The following is a 24042-nucleotide window of genomic DNA, read 5'->3' as shown; positions in this document are numbered from 1 at the left end:
GACTAGTAGTCCAGACAGTTTATAATTAAAAACTGGACGTGTTTTTGCTTTGCAGAGAGGTGATGCTTGTTGCAATCTGTTTTTTTCTAATAAATATTTGCAACATTTTAATAGTGAAGCAAATCAATCAGGTAATTGCAGGAAGGCTTGGCTAGCCCATCTTCTTTTTGAATAATCTTAAAAATTAAATGAAAATCAACATAGCGTTTCAATTAGTTGCACTTAAAAAAAAGTATTCACTAAAGATTGTATTATTTGTTAAAATGTAGATGTGCGATTATTTAATATTGTTGATGGGTCTACGAAAGGAACAGTACCAAATCCCTGTCCATGTGTGTAGCTATCTGCAGCTCCAATGGCTCTTCTCCCACTGCAGACCCCCTCCCCAATATCTGAACCCTTCAAGGAAACAATTGTTACTTGATGACTGAACCCACTAATATGTTACAGTAAATGGGGCATGAAATACAACACTTTATATATAGTATATACTAAGTGATTCTTATATTGAAACAACAAGGCCATTTTTAACTTGCTGACACAATGTTTGCAGTGTTTCATCATTAAATTGTCCTGATTAACAATCAACTTCTATAGTGGGACCAGTAATTTTTTTTAATGTGATGAATCAGATCTGTTGAACACAACTTCATCCCCTTCTTTATTTTAAATTTTCACATTTGAGGACTTGAGTGAAATAAGGTGTCATTCATTTTATGTGCTCATTTCCATAGCTGCATGTTTGACCACTGCTGAGAAGTTTTATCCAGACATTTTATAGCGATAAGATGTCGTAGGCATCATTTGATTTTACTCCATAATCTGGGAATGTGTTCCTTGTTGATGGCAACAACAGTCTTGTCTTTCTCAGGGTCTCTAAGTTGAAGAGAAGACGGTCGTGGAAGATGTTAGCTAGAAAACACATCTAAGCTTCCCCACATTTAGCATCACATCTGTCACCCACATATACTGCGTATAATGGGCAGGGTAACCTCTGCCTATGACTTGGGGCATTCGAGCTGATGGCTGTCTTCTCCCTCCTTGGTTCCAGATATATGTAGACATGCCAGCTGGTTGTTATCTGTAAAAAGACCCACTGGTGTCCCCTGGGGGCAACTGGTGGACTGGTAGGAACACCAGTTCTTATTCACGAAGGGAATGATTCTAAGGATGACCCTTTACCTTCTTTATGCATATCTGTATTCATAAGCACATGTGTCCATATCCATTTTATCACAATTTTCAGTAACCTGACATTTCCTCAAATGAAAATGGTGGGGGGAAACACTGGAATCCATAGAAAAGTTCTACGTGACATCTTTGCCATAACGCAACTTAAAACGCACCTTTTGCAAGGCAAAGGACTGTTGGGAACCTTGCCCTAATCTTTGTTTGAACTTAGCCCTTCAGGTCAAAGACCAAAAGCACGGGTTCCCCCTTCATCCCAGACTACAGAGCACCTGGATGACTCAGTCAGTTAAGCATCTGACTCTTGACTTTGGCTCAGGTCATGATTGGGATTGAGCCCCGTATTGGCCTCTACTCTCAGCGGGGAGTCGCTTGAGATTCTCTCTCTCCCTTTGCCCCTCCCGACCGCTTGCACACACTCTCTCAAAAAAAAATTAAATAAATAAATAAAATCTTTAAAGAGAGAGAAAATAGAAGAAAGAAATGGCTGTAGTGTCTTTAGACCACCAGAGACTCTGGTGTCCTGGGTGTTCGGTGACAGCCCCCATGTACACACAGCCCCAAAACAGGACACTGACTAGATCTGCTTTGTTTTTCCAGAAGCACAGACTCTCTTTTTTTTAAATGAGTGTGTGATGGCATTCAGTTTCCAAGAAATGAAGTGGCAGTAGTGGTAGTCATCGCTATCATCCCTGGGTCAGTAGTGCCAACAGAAGGAAGGCTTTGTGCTGCTCAGCTGCCTGTGGTATGTTTGCAGATCAGGGACTGCCTTGGGACTCATTTTCTGTGCCGGCTCTCGTGTATAGTGGAGGCTAGCTGTGGGCTGTGTTGAGAAAACTTCTGAGGCTCTTCACAGCAAGTTCTCTCTGCTGTCAGTTCAGGGGAGGGGAGTGGGAGCCCATCTGCCAGGTGTTTGCCATGCCTGTTTAAATACTGGCCTCACGTTGAAACTTGGCTATTTGCACCAACCTTTTTCTTGTCCTAACCAGGGTGACGGTGAGTGATGGTTCCCTCCTTGGATTTCTCCAGTAGAAACTATTCCAGGCTTGAACTGCCTTTCTCTGCCCACATCCTCATTTTTGTAAGAGAGAGGAATCCTGAGGGCCAGGTCCTAGGTAGCGTTTCTCTGTAAATGTCCCCCCATATCCAGAGTAGCGGTTTGCATTTACAATGTGTGCAGTAAGACTGTTTGTGTTGATTTGGTCTCTGCTGAGATCTCTGTATGAGCATCATTCAAATCAGTTTTAACACATAGCATGAGGCACACACGTATGGTTACAATAGGACTGGAGCCCTCCAGATGACACAGATCAGAGTTGGGTTTCGCTCCCCACTGATCTTGTTGCCTAGCTTAGTTACTTACTCTCTGTGGAAGCCTTTCTCATTCATGGCTATGGTTGTAATTGCTCCGCTGCTTCGTTCATTCATTCAGCAGGCATTTGGGGATCATTTATTCTTTGCCAGGTTATAGGAAACAGAAACAAGCAAGATAAGAATGGTCTCTGCCGTTGCTCAGCTGGTGAGGTGGAGGCTAGGGAGCCACATGGGGCAGGAGCTTGGTACAGCATGCACGGCATCATCAAACAAAAACAGAATGGGATCCACCGGTTCAGTTTCAACTCTAATTTTCTTTTGGTAGCCACATAAGGGGAAGAAAAGTGAAATTAATTTTAATTTGTTATGTCAGCAAGTATGCGAAATATATTCATCTCAACATGTAACCAACATAAGAAGTCTTCCTCTTCCTGAGCTTTCCGAAGTGGGCGTATAGTTACCCTCAGGGCAGCACATGTCAGAACTGACCCCAGGTGGCATCTGCAGGTGTCATGTGGGGCTTTTGGGGGCACAGAAGTGGCTGGGGCAGCACCAAAGAGGAGGTGGGGAGGCAGCATGAGGCAGGTGCTCTGGGCTCAGGGGGCACTTGGGCACATAGGAGAGTGTGCCGATGGGGAGCTCTGGGCTCAAGGTGTCAGAGGTTGAGATCACTCTCCCTGTGGGGCACCAGCCAGTGCTGTCACAGTGTAGTGAGATTTTCTAGGGCAGGAGTGTAACTGGTAGAGAAATAAGCTCCAAGGGTGGCAGCCTTAGAGAGTGAAGTGGGTGAGCAAGGGCCAGAAACAGGAGTGAGAACAGGTGCATTCCCAAGGAGAACATATTTCCAGGTGTTGGTGGGGGAGAAAAGACAGGGCTTCTGTGCAGAGGACTTCCAAATAGCTTCTGTAGGCATGAAATCTTCTCCATAGCTTACTTGAGCTTTGGACTCTTACTCAAGCCCACTTGAGTGCACAAGCATGGTGCCCAGAGGCACTTTAGTGAACAGTGGGTGGGGGGCCGTGTGGTGTTTGCAGTGACTGTGGGCTCAAGGGTCATTTACCTAAACAAAGAAGCAGCCACAGGTTTCTTATTATTGCTTATACAGGAGTTCCTCTCTGCGTTGTCCCTGTGTCACGTTGTAGGTGCCCAGTTCTGTGCAGTGCCTGCCCGCCCTAGCAGGAGGGGATGGGGCCCCTCCACCCCCGGCCTCTCTCTGACTGCCTGGACATTGGGACACGCTGGCTCCCTGGGCAAGCGATTGAGTTCAGGTTTATTTCATGTAGCTAAAGCTAAAGGAGGACTCTCCCAGCTCGCAGAGTGGCATGCTGGCCCCCAGGGCTGGCCAGGGCAGGAGGAGAGGCCACCGCCAAGGAGGAGCCCACACCCCAGTCTGTCAGGGCTTGCCTGCAGGGGTGTTGTCACCCCTGCTGCTGAAAACCCAGTGACAGGAAGGAGTAGAATGAAAGGCAAGAAAAAAACGAGGTGATGAAGAGATAATATTAACTAGAAAAATCAAGATGAGATTTGTCGGTCCAGGTGGGAAACATTTCTTTCTTAGCATCCTCTGCTTGTGTTTGGCCAAAGGAGGTGTTTTCTCGTAATTGGTGCAACACAGAGCGGCTTCAGTGGGTTTTTTCCACGCGGGTTTAGAATTTGTATGTTCTTGTTGGGACTTAATAATTCCAGTCAGACCCAACATGAAGTGGAAATCTCCGTGGCCTTCCTCCCTGCCAACATGGTGCCTAAAGGGGAGAGAAACCCAACAAACTTTTCTCCCTTCGCTGTCATTGTTCTTGGTCTTGTTACTCAGTGGACACGGTGTTAAATCGGATTCTGTGTCCATCATTATTAAAATGTGAAGTGTGTCGGTCACAAAGCATACATTTCGGGGCAGTTAGCTGAATAATTCCTTTCTTTATTATCCCAAATTACTGCTGAGCTCTGGAGAGGGGACCGGTTTAGCCAATTATTGCCATTTGAGCTGGATTTGTGGGTGATTAGCTCCTGGTCGAATCCAGTCCCGGCCGGTGCTTTGAAGCCCGCGCCGTGTGATTTTCTCAGCAGTGAGGTAGGAATAGACGCGGCTAATGACAGCAAGGTCACGCGGGTGAGCTGACCTGTGTGTGGCGCAGGTTTGGGTTTCGCAAATAGGGCATCCACAATAACAAGTGTGGCACTAACCCTGCCGTGCATAATCGGGGCTTTCTAGGATTGTCGGAGATGCTGACAGCTCAATTAAAGTGTAACCCTTTGTACCCTACAGCCTGGCAGAATAACAGAAATATTACTAACCAGCAAGGGGAGGGGGCCACGAGGGAGCTGGTTAAAGATCCAGAATTGGCTCCTCGACCCCCTCCCCCACTCCCTCCCGGCACAGAACAAGCTGGGAGAAAAGCCTCCATTTGTGGTATAATAGATCCTCTGGAGGAGGGAGACAGAGACAAATATTACTTTAAAAAAAAAAAAAAAGGAATTCAGTTATTGGGGGGGGGGCACGTGCGAGCTCCCTGTTGTTTCTATGGAAACACTTTAAACTGGGAAGAAAGTTAAGATGGTATAATTGCGGCCGAGCTCACATGTGCTGAGCTCAAATTGGTCCGGCTCCTTCTGCTAAAGCTTACATCCAGGCATCACGTTGGTGAATTTGCGGCAAGTTTTCCGTTTGAGGAGGATCTGGGGAAACCAGTTAATTGGGATTATTTTCTTGCACACGGTGAATGTTTATGTTCTTGATTTACTGCTTTCACTTAAGAGCATTTTGTGAACCTTGAACGACAAGCTGTTCTGACCCCACGGTGTGTCTGTAGTCTTGTCATTTTTGTCACACTTGGTTTTTTTTTTTTTCTCTTAAACCATGTAACGTGGGGTTCACTCATCCAGATTTGACTCAGTGGCATTTAATTGAGTGCAAGATGTTACTCTTTCCACATGTTTTAGGTTTTTGATGGATCACTTGTATATTTGGAGATATTTTAGAATGAGGAACGGAGTGATGGAATAATTATTATCGAGACTAACTGTGTACAAGGAACTGACAAGAGAATCTGGGAGCCCATGCCAGCATGGATAACCCAGTCTCCCGCAGAATTCCCGGTCACAGAGGGAGATAACCCATGTGTCCACTTGGGGACTGGGCATTTGAGGTGCCTGATAGATCCTCAGGGAAGGACATCCAGTTGGGACTGAGAAGCGACACTCCCTGAGTGGGGAGGTAACCGCTGTAGGGACGGGTGTGACCAGGGACCTTCGGGGCACTGTGCCTTCTGATGGGGAAGAGCACTTCTCTGTCCTGCAGCAGCTCCCAGCCTGGGCACGTGCTCACATGCCACCTTATTCACCTACCAGGGCTGCCAAGACAAGGTGCCATGGCCCGGGTGCCTCAGACAGCAACTTTATTTCCTCACAGTTCTGGAGACCAGAATCCGAGATCAAGGTGTCCTTAGGGCGGTTTTCTTCGAAGGTCTGTCTCCTTGGCGTGGGGATCATGCCTTCTCTTTGTCTCCCCATAGCCTTGTCTCTGTGCTTGTCTGTGTCCTCATTCCCCCTTCTCACAAGGACAGTCAGATTGGAAGAGGGCCTGTCTCACAGCCCCATTTAACCTTACTTACCTCTTTGAAGACGTGTCTGCACATGCAGTCATACTTTGAGGCAGGGGGGTTAGGATTTCCACATTCGAATTTGAGGAGGACATAATTCAGCTCCTGACAGCCAGTATCTAAAGGTCTGGATGATGCTTGTTTCAGGAGAGGTTATGGAAGCCCAGAACCCATGACCCTGAGGCTCAGGGCTAAAGGGTAGGGGCTGTTCACCAGGATGGCAGGAAGGAAGGGGAGGATGTGAGGAGGACATTCCAGCGAGAAAGAACAGAATTTGCACTTTTAAGTAAAACTGATGACTGCTGGCTGTTTTTGCACGGTTCCGTATCCTGGAGCTGGCTCCACACCCGTTTTCTGTAAAGGGCCAGGTAGCAAGTGCTTTGAGCTTTTCAGCAACTACTGAGCTCAGCCAGTGCAGGGTGAAGGCAGTAGCACTGATGCGCGAGAGTAGCTGTGTTCCCATTAGACCTTACTTACAAGAGGCAAATGGACAAAAGGTTAGATTTGGCCCTTAGACCAGACTTGGCCAGCCCCGGTCCGGTGGGATTCCCAGCACCAAAAGTCCAGATTCATGTGCACTGGATGGGACATCATGTGTCAACAATGAAGGACCGTGGGGGAGAGGCCTGTGCAGATTTGACCCCCATAGGAGGTGTTGCAGTGTGTCGCTTACCGCTCATCTGAGTCCAGGTGCACTCTTGAGAAACGTGCATTTGTTATTTGCAAGGGAGGGCTTAGCATGAGGGGAGAACAGGGGCAGGATGGGTAAGTTTTCATTTTAGAAGAGCTGAATATCGTTAGGGATGGCAGGGAGCCTGTGACATAGGAAAAGATTGTCCCTGCTCCTGGTACCACCCCTTTGTGTTCCCCAATTTCTGATGATGAGATTCTGTCACCTAACACCCACATAAACATGTTTTTTTAGGTGCTTTTTTGTTTTGGGATTTTTTTTGTTTGTTTGTTTTTGTCAACACCCTCATGGAGGGCTTGATCTCACGACCCCAAGATCTAGAGTTGCATGCTCTACCAGCTGAGCCAGCCAGGCACCCCTCTAGGTGGATGATGATGCTGATTACGATTATTTTAAGTAAACCAAAAGTTTAATACATGTCCTAGGAAAAATCTTGATTAGAATAAGTAATAAATATAAATGTGAAGACTGATTGGAGTTTATAGTCCTTGGATCTCTGTTAAAGATGCCAGCATTTAAATAAATAAAATCTTTTAAAAGGGAGGTGGTGCCTGGGTGGCTTAGTGGGTTAAAGCCCCTGCCTTCGGCTCGGGTCATGATCCCGGGGTCCTGGGATCGAGCCCCGCAGCAAGCTCTCTGCTCGGTGGGGAGCCTGCTTCCCCCTCTATCTCTCTGCCTGCCTCTCTGCCTACTTGTGATCTCTGTCTGTCAAATAAATAAATAAATTCTTTAAAATGAAAAAAAAGTGATGCCAGCATTTCTCTGCAATGCTTTAGAGAAACATAGAAATCTTTAACTGCCATAAAGAGAATTTGTTACAAACTGAAGAATGTGAATCATAAAACATGGAGGAACCATAGCAGGTGTTTTATTACAGGAACCAAAGAAGTACTCAGACTTCACTTTAAAAAAAAAGAAAAAAGTTTAGACACATTGAACCTTTCTGAGCTAGTATAGATATGTTTAAAAACATAGGACACTTGTGTTCTTAAACTTGGTAACAAGGAAGCTGTTGGCACCACTGCCAGGGCAGCGGGGCCATTCAGTTACTGTCACCGTGAGATTCGGCATGTGCTCCCCCTTCTGTCCACTCCCATGCACGCCCAGCCCCCAGCCTCCGTCCAAGCCAATGAGAAATACTCTCTGGGGAGCCAAGGTGGTCTGATCTTCACGTGGAGCAGCCTGCCACTGGCTGGTGCCCCCTTGCTGCAGAGGCCCTGGCCATTAAACGTCCCCCTGTGTTGCAGTGAACTCCGTGCTGACAGGCAACATCGCCGTTCCGTCCCTCAAACCCAAAACAAAGACTGATGGGCCTGGTTAAGACCCCCAGTCTCTAATGCAGTCAGTAAATCTTTGTTGGTAAATAATTGCGATCGAGCAGAGTTTTAATATAAATTTATGAGTGGTGTTTCATCACAGCTTGGGGCTGCAGCAAGCACTGAGTGATGAAGTTCAGATAGCACTTACATTCGTTACATTAACTTTGTGAGTTATTTAAAGCTTGTACACTTAACATTGCTTTTGGCTTTCCATGACCTCTTGGGACTCGGCACACGAATGCACACGACTAATAAAGAGATTGCAGCCAAAAGACAATTCTACCCTTTGCTCCACCACAGGGAAAGTTCCTTGAGCAAAAAAAGCAGGAAGTGCCTGCTTGAAATTCTGGTCTTCTGGTTGTAGATCATTAAAATCACAGTCTTTCTGATGCGCCAGTAAATTAACTAGGTGGTAGCAATTAGATCAACATGTGCCATTTCCAAGTAAGATCAGAGGAGCACTGGAGAGGTCACAAAGCCCTTCTGTTTCTTACTATGCAAACAGGTGACAGACATCAAAGCTTTAAAATAAGTCTGGAGGGCAAACTGATTCACGGGGAGGCAGCCTGGTGTTGGGGTTACAGGTATAGACTGTTGCCCCTGGCTCTTCCTGCTGCATGGCTTACCTGTTGCTGGCAACTACCCCAAATCACAGTGGTTTAAAACCATAAACATTGCATTATTTCTCCTAGGTCTCAGGGTCAGGCATTTCTGCCAGGCATCATGGGGACATGATCATCTCTGCCCCACAGAGGCCTTTTAGGGCTGGGGCAGCTGGGATCCTTCCTTCACTACCATCTTTGGTGCCTCAACAGACATGGTTCAGATGCCTGGGCATCGAGCCAGCAGCTCAGTGGCCATCCTGTAGCTGGCACCGGGGCTATCCTCCACATGGCGTTGGGGTCTTTCTCTTCACAGTCTCCCCAGTTGGAGAGATGGAATTCTCACGAGGCCACTCAGGGCTCCCAGGGGCATAAAAACAGGAGTGGCCAGACTCTTGAGGCCTCAGCTAGAGCAGGCCCAGCATCATTTCTGCCACATTCTGTGGGCAAATCGAGAAGCCCCCTGAGGACCACATAGGAGGTTTTTTTGAGGGTAATCTTAAGAGACTAGCTACTTTGATCTGCCCTCCCAGCGTGCAAAGCACCCCCCCCCCCCGGCCTCAGATTCCCAAAATCTCATGGCCTGGTGGCATCCAGTTCAGGCTTGAAGTCTGAGACTGTCATCTGTATTGGGTACGTTTGGGTGTGGTCCTTGCCATCTGAAGACCAGGAGGAGACAATTCACCCAACACACACACTTGCACACACAAGGCAAAACTCTTCAGCCCAAAAGGAGGAGAAAGAAGGGGCCTGTAACAGTTAGTGGTCCACAGCAGCTCCAAACCCAGCCAGGTACCTGTTGCTAATCATCCTGCCCAGGGCATGGTGGGAGGGGTTGTTCTCTTCCCAGGGACACCCTTTTGGGCCCCAAGCTCTGCTGTCTCAGCCAACCTTCCTTTTCCTTAAGAAATGGCCTGGTTTTGCAGCTGTGTGGCTCTCTTCCTGCTTCCTGCTGGTCGTAGTTGGAGGGTCAGGGGCCTCTTTTCATTTTAGACTTGCGCTGTGCCTTTTAGTCCAGCACGGTACAATTCCTTTAAAACCCTTGTGGGTATCCTTTGTATCAGATTGTAATTTATTCCATTAGACAAAAGCCACCCCACAGGTCCTTGTCTGTGGTCCACGTGTGCTCTCTAATTGGAAGGGTCTGTGAGGCCCTGCCTTAAATCTTTGTGTTCTCAAGATGAGGGTCCAACTGCCACAACCTTGCTGGGTCTTCATTCTGAGATCACATCCCCTGGACTCCCTGGATTAGATCTTTGTTCTGAGGCCAGTTCTTACCTTGAGTTTTCTGCTGGCAGGAGAAGCTAGGAATGAGAAACGACTTTTCTCATGTTGGTGTTTAAATTGGCAATATTTTCTCTAATCCTGCTGAAGACTGAACACCCTTGACTCCCCCCGCTCAGCTCATCGGAGCCAGTAGCATGGTGAGCCTTCTGCTCGAAAATCTCCCCTCCAGGTCCCGGGCTTCCCAGGCCAGCTGGCTATGCCTCACGTTCCTGCAGACAGCAGGTTGGTGGATGGCTGTGCCGCTGCCCGGCTGGGCCACCCTTTTTCCATACTCAGGTAGCGTCTTCCTCCCTGTCCTTCTTGCCTGCGTCCACAGACAGCTGTTCCATTCCTGCAGCCTTGGCGAGCTGCCTGGTGCCAAGCCATGGGCACATGTTTATGGATTTTACTACAGAAGCATTACGTGCGGATTCTGTTTTCTTATCTATCATTGCCTACAACCTACCACAAGACTTAGTGATTTCAGGACCACAGACAGAGCACAGTGTGGCTTCTCTCTCAGCCCTCCCCAAAGCACAGAACCTGCCAAGATTTCTTTCTCTTTTTTTTTTTTCAGCATAACAGTATTCATTGTTTTTGTACCACACCCAGTGCTCCATGCAATCTGTGCCCTCTCTGATACCCATCACCTGGTTCCCCCAACCTCCCACCCCCCGCCCCTTCAAATCCCTCAGATTGTTTTTCAGAGTCCATAGTCTCTCATGGTTCACCTCCCCTTACAATTTCTCCCAATTCCCTTCTCTTCTCTTAACTCCCCTTGTCCTCTATGCTATTTGTTATGCTCCACAAATAAGTGAAACCATATGATAATTGACTCTCTCTGCTTGACTTATTTCACTCAACATAATCTCTTCCGGTCCCGTCCATGTTGCTACAGAAGTTGGGTATTCATCATTTCTGATGGAAGCATAATACTCAGTGGCCTCATCTGTAAAATGGGGATAATCATAGTAACTTACATTGGGTTGTGAGATTTCTCTGGGTTAATATGTGTCATGCTTTTAGAGCAGTGACAATATTGTTTTAGAGCAATATTGTTTTGCAGTAGTAAAATTTGTAAATAGATGCATAAGCCACATAAGAGTTAAAGAAAACACTAACAGCAGTGATGTCCACACTGATAGCAGGTCAGTGAGAAGCAGTCTTATGCAAGAGATTGTTTTCGAGTATACAGAAGTGGCATCTGAAAGATAGACCAAGTATGTGCTGTGACATACTCCCGCACAGTTTTGCCCTGGGTAACACAGAATCAAAGAGACTTAGAATCATAAGGGCCATTTGCACCTGCTGATGGGAACTGCCCGCCCATGTGTGTCTCTAGCAGAGAGCCTTCCGGCCTCTTCATCCTCATGACTTCATGTCCTTTAAAAGTTGAATATGAACTGGTTTTAGATTTTCCATTTTCTTGGTACTTAAGTAGACAATGTATAAGTTCAGGATGCCAGGAGCATTGTAGTTGAAGTACAGGGGCTCAGTCTGATGCAGGGAGGGGCTACCAGGACCCTAGGCTTCTCACTGCACTGATAAAAGTCTGTCCCAAAGGGGCACAGTGCGTTTGCTCTCCTTCTTGACATGTTGGGGGACACTCTGTTCAGAGGGGGGCCCCACCGTGGCAGAGCAATTGGAACGTTATGCTTCTGGAAGAGTCTGGGACTAAGAAGGGGCTCCTGGTATGTAGCCATGTGACGGGATGTCTCACTGGGGCTTTGCGGTGGCTCTGCGGTTCCTCCAAGTGAGGGCACTTTGGAGGGGGCCTCCTCTTTCCATGTGACTCCAGAATTAAGAACCAGGATTATCCAACCCCCCTCAGACAGCAGAGCATTGCTCCCGCAGTTCTGGCCATCTGGACCAATGGGCTCCCTGGCACACGGCTGCCCAGGCAGGACTAGGGGACCCTGGACACGAATTGTAAAATAAATACTGGTCTCAGATTCGGGGCTGAGTGGTTTAAACTCTGGGGTCTTTTTAGACTCTGAAACTCCCTGATTCCCACTTCATACAAATACTATGAAAAATCAGTGTTTGGAGTGAACTTTAGCAAAAAAAAGAAAAAGAAACTAAAAGAGAACATATTTTCAGTCTGCAGAAGCTATTTGCTGAGTCTTGTCATTCGTCATCTGATTGAGCCTCTGATTACAGAACTTCACCTTGCAGCTGCCTCTGCTGCTCATCAGGGCAGCACGCGTCTCCTCATGACGCCTCTCAGGGTGGGCTCTTGCTATCAGTCACAGAGTGGCGGGTGCGGCTGGCGGGCCCCAGCTTGGGTGCTTCACCGAGGCAGGGAGCAGGGCAACCGAACAGCTCTAACAGCACAGAAATCTTGGGGGTCGGGTCATGAACCCACCGGGGGCCTGGCCCAGAGGGTGGAGGCATGGCCTCTAGGACGCTTGGGTGTTCTTCAGCCCTGCTGACTTGTACAGCATTTGGTTGTTATCAGAGATTATCCTGCAAGGTGAACCATAAGATTTATTTAAGATTGTCAAGATTTGGACATTCACCTTTCCCAGCACCAAGATAAGTCAGCCTAATTTAGTTTCCTGACAATGTCATCTCTTCTCGTTGCCTCCTAGTGGGACTGTTCCCCTCTATCCCCTTAGGAGTAAGTCCTGGCAGCCCCCACTGGGGAGAGGATAATTGTGCATATAGGATTTGCTCCGTGAAAGTACCCGTAATCTAGCCAGGAGCTGTGTAGATCCATCTGCACGGAGCCCTGGGGTTTGGGGGGGGGGGCGGTGCAGCCTGCATTTTTGTCTGAGTGCAGATGGACAAAGCTTTCTGATGCCTGGAGCAGCTTCCTGCTACCAGTGACACTGAGGTGACCCCCGGCCCCTGGTATTGTTGGAATTCCATCTGAAACGGATGGTGGAAAAATGGGAGCCCACAGGAGAACGTCTGTGAAGTTTTGTTAAGCTAAGTTTAAAAATCTTAGAAATCTGCCAGAGAGGGAAATGTAAAGATTTTAAGTGAATGCTTATTTACCATCGAATCACCAGCAGTGACTGCCCCTCTCCCTAATTCTTACTCTGCAGGGTGACCTCGAAACATCTGGGTTTGTAACCAGCATTTTCCTTGGGGCCTGCCTCTCTTTGTTGGTCTCTGCACCATATTTGGTTTAGATTGGTTTTTCTTAAATCTATGTTGAGCAGAGCGATGCTGTGTGTTTTCTTCAAATAATAAGAACGTGCAGAGGGATGACCTTCTGAAGGTTTACTTGTGAGTTTCTTCAAACTTAGAAATATTTTCCCCCAGAAACAATGTTTTAGGGGTAGTCAGGCTTCCCAGCTGGCTCGTCATCCATTATACTTGTGAAAATTGGTGTAGAAAGCAGTATTGTTGGAACTTGAACCTAATTATCCCATAAAAGTGCTTCCTTGATCTTACCTTGTATTTGTGGTTCATGGGGGACAGCAGAATTAGGAGGTCGGGCAAAGCTGGTACACATTTGCAAGGACACTCATGGGCACCTCTTCTTCTGGAAGACTCTTTCTCACACTCAGAATTTCGCTTTGGCCTCGGCCTGGGTACACCAACTAGCATTCTTCTTGTGCCTTCTTAGTCACCCTTACCATGCTGTGAGTTTCTAAATGGGCATTGAGAGTAAGAGCAAGCCAGGAGATGCTTGGCTTTCCCTTATTCCACGAGGTCAGGGGCTGAAGATTTCAGAGGCAGTAGCTCAAGCTGAGATCATCTGACCTGAGAGGGTGTGGAGCTGCCCCAGGGAATAAACCCCCCAAGTCAAGGCTGAGCTCAGTACTGGCCATGGGTTTTCACCCCAGAAAAGCCTGGAGGCCACGTGGGAGGTTTGCTGGGAATGGGGAGTTCAAGCAGGAGTGAGCTCCCATCAGTTGTCAAGGGTGGCCTGGCTTCAAATGCTGGGTGGTTTTCAAGAGGCCCTAATATGGTTCCATTCAAGATGGATTATGTTAGCCATGGTGTGTCTATTAGATGCTGTACTAGGGGCGCCTGGGTGGCTCAGTGGGTTAATCCTCTGCCTTCCGCTCTGGTCATGATCTCAGGGTCCTGAGATCGAGCCCCACATCGGGCTCTCTGCTCAGCAGGGAGTCTGCTTCCTCCTCTCTCTGCCTCCCTTTCTGCCTACTTGTGATCTCTCTCTCTGTTACAGGAAGAAATAAAAAAAAAAATCTTTTAGATGCTGTACTAAATTTACAAATTGAATTTCATGTTTAGTAAATTAAAAATCTGGAATGAAAAACTGTAAAGTAAAATGCTCTTATTTGTAAATACCAGAATTTTCAGAATTCAGTTAATGTCTGATTTCAGAAAGAGAAATTTGGGTTTCCTTTTTTAAAGCATTATACCTTTGGTTCCAGGATGCTTGCTTAGGTAAAGGAAAGGTGCACAGTGCTTCGTGGCAGTTGGCAAATCGCATTTGTTGAACCAGCGGCACATCAGCCCCCAGTAGCGTCACACAGTTAAGATCTACATACACACAGGGAAATTGGTTGAACATACATGTCATTCACAAAGTAGAGGAGAAAAGCTGAATTACCAAGCTAAAAATAAGTGTCATTTCCATTTTATAATGACAAGAGAAAAATGAATGTTTAAAATTTCTTAAATTAGTGCCTACTTTTTTTAAAAAAACTTATGCCAGACTTTATAATTTGTGTTTATGAATGAATATTTTCCTTCTAGGGCATGTTATTGAAGCGGAGCGGCAAATCGCTGAACAAGGAGTGGAAAAAGAAATACGTCACCCTGTGCGACAACGGCGTGCTGACCTACCATCCAAGTTTACATGTGAGTGTGGCCCCTTGGCGCAGGTGGCAGGCCTGGAGTTCAGCTTGCATACCGTGTGGGGGGTGGGGGGGTCCTAAGCATCAGGACTCTTGTCTCTGAAGTTAAAGTAGTCTTGGGTCTCCTGCTCCATCATGAAGTAAATCATACGTTCCTCACTCTCCATCAGACCATGTGTCTCTCCCTTCCCCTCCCCGTCACCCAGCTCTGGTTCTCTAATTCTGCAAGGACTTACAACAAAGGGGACAGATAAAGTAAAGTAAAAATAAAGTAAAAATTTCAGTGAAAGTGAAAAGATAAGAGCAGGTAGCAGGAGAGAGAAAAAAGCGAGCATACACCTGAGAATCTAGAACAAAATCTGAACAATTGGTTCAGAACCCAGTACTATGCTCTGAGCAGCTGAGAAAAACCGGAAAGTTAAATGTAGTTCATGACTCAGGTTTTATCCTCAGATAAGAACCACAAATCTGTCTATAAGGTAAGAGCTTTTCTGCATGTGTTAATAAAATGAGATATGTTGGTGATTTATAGAAGATAGATTAAAAGGCAGAATTAATTTTATTTTAGGGGGAAAATGTGGAGGACATTTTCCTCATCCTAAGTTGTCTTAGGAAGCCTGATAAAATCTGAAAATGGGGTGTAATGACAGTTCTCTAACAACATATTACGTGAGTCTTTGGTATTTATAGGTCTTAATGTAGATAGATGTGTAGATCAGAATATATAGTGGTAGCTGCTCAGCTAATTGTATCACTATGGTAAGATTTTAATTTAAAGATGTCTAAATATTTTTTTAAAGATTTTATTTATTTATTTGACAGAGATCACAAGTAGGCAGAGAGAGAGGAGGAAGCAGGCTCCCTGCTGAGCAGAGAGCCCAATGCAGGGCTCGATCCCAGGATCCTGGGATTGTGACCCGAGCCAAAGGCAGAGGCTTTAACCCACTGAGCCACCCAGGTGCCCCGAAAGATGTCGAAATACTTCAAAAATTACAGTTACAAACAAGAAGTTACACACAAGAATACTAAAGAAAATTAAAATCGTTCCCACAGTACCACCTGGGGAACAGGACTGCTGGCATTTTGGAGCATGTGCTCCCAGCCATTTCTGAGCATCGGTGCTTTTTCCTCCCATGAGCACGTGGTTACCCTGTACACTCTGTCTGTGCCCACTTCCGTAGATGATGACAGATCACATGCCCTGCCTGTGCCCGCGAATACTCTTATATGCTGCCATTATTGATAGTGACTTGATAGTCATGGTGCAGATATGTCCTGATTGGTGTAACGAGGTCTCCAAAATGGACGTTTGGTAAATAAATTTACTTTGAATTATTTTTAATGTTTTAAGTACTAATCATTGTCCTCTATTGACATCCCTGTGCCCTTATCCATTTCCCTGGGACCGTTTTCTAGCAGTCACTTCTGGAGTTGAAGAGTGCTGATGCTCTCATGGCTTTGGGTATATGTTGCTGGATTCTTGGAAAGAGTGTATCAGTTTTTCTCCACCAGCAGCATACCAGAGGGCTTATACCTATATTCCCATGAACATTCACTTCAGAATAACATATATGTCATTTTTCAATATAATAGGTAACAAGTGGTACCCTTACTGTTTCGTTTGCTTCCTGGGGTGAATTTCCATTCTTCTCCAAGTCGTCCAGCAGTGGCTTTCCCCTTTAGAACCATGTTACGAAACAGGTGTTTCGTTAAGTGTCCCTGACTTATTCTAACATTGATGGGAATGCCTCCCATGCTTTACCAGTAAGTAGAATCCTGAGATGTCAGTACTTATTGTACTGAGGAAACTCCTCTGTGCTTGATTTATTTTGGCTGATTTGGGAATAGAGTCCGGTCACTTCTCTAAGAAGCCTGCGTGTGGCTGTTCCTGCGTCACCTGCAGCCCACTCTTAGCCTCTGTTAGAACACCAAAGCAGTGTGGGCTCATCGCTGTGTTCTCTTCCCAGCGCTGCCCCGTCAGCTGCCGTCTCACTGGTTCGTGTCCTCTTCCTCTTAAGACCATGTCAGGGAGCACAGGTCAAATTATTGACCCACTTGCTTTGTGTTATTTAGAGAGAGAAGTGTAATCAAAATACTCTTCATGCTCTAAGACTCACTGATCAGGAAAAAGTGGGGTCCAACTGATGAGCTTTTCGGGCCACCTTACACTCATCTGTTAAGCCCAGGCTTGATTGGAGGGACATCTGCTTCTTCTTGCCAAGGGGAAAAGGCATGAACATCAGTATGTCCCAGAAAGTTCCTGTAGGAAAGATAATGCCTACTTACTTCCTGTCCCAGCCCCTCAATTAATAGAATCACAATCAGTTCTTCAAAAATTGTCCCACATGAGTTTCTTCTTGTGATGCCCCTCAGTGCTTCCCAGTTCCTTTACACACACACGTGTGTTTGCATGGACATGCATGGACATCATCAGAGCACAGAAAAAGGAGCATAGTGGGGCTTTGCTATATAATTATATGGCAGGCAAGAGCTAATATCATTGTAAAGTGCAGTTCAGTGAATGTCAGTCTCCTGGGAACTAAAATTATTGAAGCAGATACATGCCCCCCCCACCCCGCAAAGGAAATGGTGTAGTCTAGAGATAGATTTTAATTACCAGAGCACGGAGAGGTGGCATGACCTTCACTGTAATCCTGCTTTGGTTTTATTTCCACAACCAAGCTTTGGTTGGAAGTTCGGAGAAGAAGTGAGGTCCAAATACATGTTCTCTTCCAAGATAGAGAGCTACAGATCCCCAACTACAGAGTTAGTCTGGCATTCTTTGGCTCAAAATGAGAAGACTTGTCAAAGGGATGCCCATGGCAGAGTCCAGATTTGTTTTAGCGATAAATCCAGAAGCATGCAAATTTGTTGCAAATTTATGTATTAAAATTCTACACCATGAAGACTGTCCTAATTATTTTAGTCCAGGAAATTTCAAATGGTGATAGAACCCAGTGATATCAGTTAAACTGATTGCACTGTGTCACCCACTTCCTGGTGGTCTGTGGGCTGTGTTATGGCTGGAAGTCCATGAGGGTGCATCTGTTGTGAGTGCTTAAATACTGGGGAAATCCGCCAGGTTAGTGGCTTTGGGTTTCATTACTGTGGGTCATCACTGTTAATGGCCATCTGCGGTGATCCAAAATAGCATAGCCTACAGCCCATGTCTCTCCAGGGAGTGAAGGGAAATAAACCTGGCTAAATAATCTGTTATTTGTAGATAGTTTTCCACAAAGACTAACTGTATCTCAGTAATGGAGTAACGGGGCCAGCTGCTGGTGCCTACCACTAATTTTCAATGATTAGATAGTGTATTTACCAAAAAGGATCATGGTGTGCTTTTCTGAGGATGGGAGTCTAATAGTGTAATGATTCTGTAACAGGGTGAGCGCTGCAGGATTGAGCACGCAGTGCTTGAGAAACACGAAACATGTAGGAATGGAACAGATACTAAACAGAGCCACACAGCAGCCCCTTCCAAGCCAGTGTGGCCACACGGCCCTCATCATGAGCACAAATGTGAATTCCTTGTGCACGTGTGTGCTGCCTATGGTCCCCCTCAGGCTGGACCCTGATTCCACCACTAGCCACCTTTAGCTTGGTGATCATGCTGAACCCAGGGAGCTCAGCCCGGTTCTTGCACATAGGGCAGAGTAAGGGATCGAATCAAGTTTAGAGGGAAAATAGGCTGGCATTATGAGGGCCCTTAATAATTTCATTCAAAGTTGAGATTGCCTGGCCATATCGGCCACTAGTAGAATGCCACCGGTATTGGAGGGCCCCGTCCAGGAAGCTGATCCAGATGCCTCTGGTGTTCATTAGCCAAATGGGATCCCTGGCTGAGCTCCCCAGCAAGAGCTGCCAGACAGACAGGCCTGGGCAAGAGGGTGTCAGAACAGGTATAGAGCTTGCTGCCCCCACAAGCCTCTCCCTTCCCCACTCTTGCTGAATCAGTGCCTTGGCTCCTGCAGCCCCCGGGCAATGCAGATCTCCTGAGACCTTTGCTTGGAAAAGATGCTGGAGCAGCAGCAGATTCCGGCTTTAGCTTACCTTGGGTGCTGTGGAAGCAGAAGACTGACCATTTCCTAAATTTGCCACCACCAAAAAAATCTTGGAAGTTTTTAAATGTCTTCCTTGGATGCGCTCAAAGTAAAGAAGGTCTCCTGGAGAAATGAATTGTGATCCTTTAAGAGACCAGTACGTTTTTCTTATTACACAGGTGTCCATGGCCATGTTTGTGTAAATGATCGTCCTTCAGACACCCCAAATTTCAATCCCAAGCATAAGTTTTGTGTACATAGCTGTGATTGAAAAAAGCCTCTTGACAACCCAGACTGTTGGTTCGTGGCCCCAGCGGCGGGCTGGGCTCCGGGCTCCCAGTGGAGTGCCACGCACTTTGAAATGGCGGCTTCAGAATCAGGCTGCTGGGCGTGAGCTGGGGGACCCGGCTTTGCAGCACACAGTAGGGTTGGCGTGCGGCTGGCAGGCTCGCCACATGCTTGGAATGGGTTGTCTGCCAGGGACACTCCCAAAGCTGGCCTCTGAGGACAGCCCGCCTCTCCAAACTTGGAGGATCTCTGCTGGATGATGGCCCCAGGGTGTCAGTTCCCACTGGTCCTGTTGCTCCCGATCCCTCTTCCTTCCCTCCCATCCTTTCCCAGCCCCATCTTCTTCTGAGGCTTCATTCTTCCCAGGTTGGTGGCTTCATCCCCAGCAGCATCCGTAGTTCATCCTGAGACCCAAGCACAGGCGCAGATGAGTTAGGGACCAGCTGTCCTCAGTGGCTGTGACACGCAGCTTTGCCTTGCTCTGTTGTCAGTAGATTCAAGCTCTCCCTGCACTTGAGAGAAAGCCTGTCACCCTGGCCATGCCTCCTACTATTGGAACCCTTACACGTTTTTCTCAGGGAGGAGAGAATGGCTGTCTGTAAGCAGGGGCGGAACTGCCTATGTGTGGCAGATCATTGGAAGAGACAGTCTCTCTGGAAACCAGGAGGAAAGAGGGAAGAGACTGACCACCCTAACCCAGAATGAGAGTTTCCTGAATGTTGATGGTGGCAGTGCCTCCCGACCCCAGATGTCCTCCCTGTGTGCTCCTTGCCTGTGTCAGCCCGTCCTTAGAGGCTCAGGAGACGCCAGCAGGGCCGGCCTCCCGCAGATAGGTCCCCGCCTACCCCACACTGTCGCAGGGGAACAGGAGGAAGAAGTGACAGTCTCAGCCCTAACTGTTCCTCAGGATGGGTGGTCACCACACTGGCTGCCAGCAGGGCGGCTGGGTAGCGGTAGAGAGGCACCGGCCAGGATGTGGGAGCCGCTGAGAGAATGCACGCTACCTGAGCATGACAGCAGCTGCTCCACTGTAGGCCTGGGGGCCATCCCGCCTTTTAAACACAAGCTGGAACCCATGCACCAGCACACATCCGCAGTCTGCAGCATTCCTTCTAGGGAATGCATCTTAACAGTGGACACTGAGCAATGGGCTCGACGGTGTCCACTCTGCATATCTGGAAGAATCCTTCGGTTGAGAGGTCTGAGAATCACGTGTTCACTTCAGAGGCTTCTCCTGCACCTCTGTAAAACAGAGGCTGATGGAGTCCGTTGGACTTGTGAGGAAAAGCCTCTCCTCAGATTGGGGCTGCTGGGCAGGGTCATTAGTCACATGGGACGGTGAAACCTGGGGTCCAGGGTAACCCAGTTCACTTGCTGCCTGTTTCTCAAGATGCTGTTCATAAGTAAGGTAAACCTGTAACCCAGTTTAGGTAATAGGTGGCAGTGTCAAGCAACATAATGAAGCTGCTTTGGGTTTGGGGCTGCTCTGATGGCTGGTTGCACTGGTTAGCCCAGGACACAGGACCTGTCAGTGCCAACATCCGCGAGGCCCAGGGCTCCAGGGATAAGCGGGTCACCCGCACTCCGGTGCTGACCAGCTGAGCGCCTCCTCCATCTCCACTTGGCATTCTGTAAACACAGCCCTAGCATGATCAAAGTATGTGGGCAGACTTCTGAGGCTGCTCTGTGGTCCGGGTTTCTGTTTCTCAGAGAATTTGTACATTTAGACGACCTTTAAAAAGCCCTCCCTGCGTCACGTTCTTGGGGGAGGTAGGTCTGAGTGTTTCATTGATGACACCTCACTGGGTCACTGTCAGGGGGTGGAGGGCGGCGTGTTCTTTGGACTTAACTCTGAGCCGCAGGGAGCACCTTGATGGAAAAATGGAGGGGATAATGAGAAAGAACTCGGACCTGGGGGCTTCACAGTCCAGTGTCCCCACCTATTCATCTTTGTGTCGAGAGAGCACCATCGAGGGCATGGCTAACAGAGGTGTGTGTGCTGGGCTTCCTCAGTGGGAGCTCGTGGCCGTACGGTTGGGCCAGTGACTTCATGGGGCCCTGGCCAAGAGGCCTTTCCTGGCATCCTCATGAGGATGCAGGACGGTTGGGCACAGTCCACCTGCCTGGCATGGGCTCGGATTGCTCACACTGTAGAAAACCTCGTTCTTGGATTTCATTCCCTTTCAGTGCATATGGCCTGACTTGGAAGCAGCCGTGGCTCTGTCCTTCCCTGACCTGCAGAGCTGGACTCCTCCTTCCCACGGCACCTCCTTCCTGGGTGACGGAGAAGCTCCCGATGCAGAGCAGTTGTGCTCTGGGTGCCACTGGCATTTGCTTGTCTTCTCCCAAGCTGGTAGAGTCAAACTTGGGCTCTCTGAACCTTGCTATCAGAATGCTGATTTCCGTCAATTTTCAGGTGCAAAATCAAAAAATCCACCCCTCTACCAATGCAAAAATGAAGAAAAGATCTGGGATGATGCCCTGAGTGGGTATTTATCTAAAAAAATAATAATAATAATAACATCAGGAAAGAAAGGAAGATACTTCTACTGGGAGAACAACTCTTGCCCATACCCACTGCTGGTAATCATCATTTAAGGTACACACAGTCCTCACATAAGATCAGGAACTTTTCTGTGATGATTCACTATGAATCCGTGATCAGTTCCTTCAGTGAGTTTTGCACACCTGCTAAGGTAGACCTCAAATTTCTTCAGGTGTTGATTACTGAGTTATACCCAGAGAAACTCTTCATTGGTTTCCCCAAAACATTGCAGAAGTCGGACTAGCTTGAATCTAGATGACTACGCAGCTACTTCAAAGCCCAGATTTCTAGATGTCAAATATTTTGAGTCATGGGATGACAGAGGACCCTGAGGTTTCAGGACCCCCTTCTTACTGAGCAGAATAATGTCAGACATGTCCTGTCTAACATGCTACTGCAGGAGCATAATTAGTTTTATGATGAACAGTTATTTGATCTTGCTTCCCCTGTATAAGCCACAGTGTTGCAGGCTCTCCTTCTCTGCTCTATATGTTCTTTTCCAGCCAGGCTGCTTCTAATTCCAGTCTGCAATCCATCCTGCTGGTAGACCTGCATGGCCTTCCTCCACAAGAAGTCCTCCCTGATCACTTGGCAGACCACCTCTTCTCCTGGTGCCTTCCAGTATCTCTGTACCACCCTGTCTAGCAAGGACCTTGCCCTGTTTCCCACTGTTTGCTCAGGACTAGCATAGGCTAGGGCACCCTGGCCAGCTCCTGTGGGTCACATGCAGTCAAGTCATGGGCTCCTTCCCGGGCTGGGATCCTCACAGAGGACGATCCTGCCTCTACTTTGAAAATTCCAGTGGGACTGGGGTAGAGGTTTATTTCCTCTAGACCTCCCTGAGTGCTTGCATTGGGTGGGGGAGAACACACACATACACAGTCTTATACGAAGGCCATAAAATCTTAAAACACTGCTGAAACCCACAAATAATCCCCTTTAAAGTAGATCAGGAAAATATGTCAATACTGAGGAACAGAGATCTGGAACTCTGGCTACAAGTGAACCTTTCTGTTCTGTTACAGGTGGGTGGAAATGGGTTTGAAAACCATGGGAGTTCTTAGAGTGGCCGGCTTTATCCATGGGGCAGCAGAAGAACCCTGAGTTTGCTGGGATGGGGACTGTATAGGGGGATGTGGGGGGCTTTGCTGAGGTTGGGGTAGAAGTTGTATTCCTGAGTCTGAGCGTCTCCTCGGCCTGCCCCGGGAATAACCGCTGTCTGGTTGTCCCACCAGAGTGGTTTCCTGGGCCCATGGTGGGAGCAGTCCCTCCAGGAGCCCCACATCCATTGATCTTGCTTGCTTCTAGTTGCACTTGATGCTCTGCCCCTTCCCAGGAGAGGCATTCAGGCAGCTTGCCACAAACCATGGACGTGAGAGTAAATTAAGAACATGCCCCTGCATAGTCATGTGAGAACATAGGCCATCCATGCACACATGTACAGAACTCCCATCTCCTTTGTCTTAGGTAGAGAAAGAAGTCACTGTGGATCTCCATGGTTCGCACATCCTTACCTCTGTCCTTAAAATTCCTTCCTTCCTTCATGTCTGACAGATTCCATCAGCATCCTGTGCTGATTCCTTCTGATGCACAGGGGGGTCCGCACTCATGACTTAGGGCCTGGCAGGGCCCTTCTGCACCATGGTGGCTGGGATGGAGCCCCGTGGCATGCCAGGACTCGGCGGCCCACTTTGGGGATCACCAAGCCCCTTTCAGGTCTGTGACTCTGGTTACTCTGTGGGCTTCTCATCTTCTGCCCTAGCTTTGGTCTCCACCTTCTGTCCTCCCTGGGAACTCATCCAGCAGGGCCTCAGAATGGAAGTCCCATTGGCAGAGGTGATATGCTCAAACCCCCCTCTCCCAGACCTCAGGCCTGCTTGTCTGCTCCGTTAGCCACCAGAGCACCCTGCCTCAGGTTTTTCAAAAGTCAGCCGCTGTCTGCGGTACAGAGAAGGGCAGTTCTCCCCCTTCACCATGTACTTCTCATAGTCTTGTTACTTCTCTCCACTTGACTCTTTTAAATGCGTCAGTGATGAAGAAGATCCCCACTCTGCTTAAGATGGAGCCCTCATCTTTTCACAGGACCCGCCAGGTCTTTCTGAGTGTTGCACCGCATACTGCCTCTGACCCACCATGTCCCTCCGGGCCGGACTTTCCTTCCAGCTGCTCGCACTGCCGTGTTCTCTGGCCTCCAGGCCCAAACACATGCAATCGCTCCACCAGGAACACCCTCTCCTATTCCTCCTCCTTGCCACACCAACTCTGCTCATCCTTCCCCCGCAGTCTCGAGAACGGCATGTCTCTGTGGGGTTTCCTCGGCCTGTCCTCTTGGGGTGTACCTGCCGTGCATGCCCTTCCCTTGCTATGTCCATTGGTGCTCTGTTGTTCCAGTGTATCCTGCAGCCTGCATCT

The 24042-nt window shown here is 47.9% G+C and overlaps 1 protein-coding gene across 7 annotated transcripts in view; it reads left to right on the top strand.

The window, feature by feature from the left end:
* Nucleotides 1-24042, top strand: part of AGAP1 (ArfGAP with GTPase domain, ankyrin repeat and PH domain 1) — a 505804-nt gene that overhangs the window by 302140 nt on the left and 179622 nt on the right. For all 7 annotated transcript variants that reach the window (XM_059167640.1, XM_059167642.1, XM_059167641.1 and 4 more), the window contains exon 10: nt 14654-14758. In XM_059167640.1, coding sequence (XP_059023623.1) covers nt 14654-14758 — 105 coding nt within the window. The remainder of the gene's footprint in view (nt 1-14653; nt 14759-24042) is intronic.

The sequence above is a fragment of the Mustela lutreola genome, chromosome 3 (genome assembly GCF_030435805.1).
Source record: "Mustela lutreola isolate mMusLut2 chromosome 3, mMusLut2.pri, whole genome shotgun sequence".
NCBI lineage: Eukaryota > Metazoa > Chordata > Mammalia > Carnivora > Mustelidae > Mustela > Mustela lutreola.
This window is presented reverse-complemented; position numbering and strand designations above follow the sequence as displayed.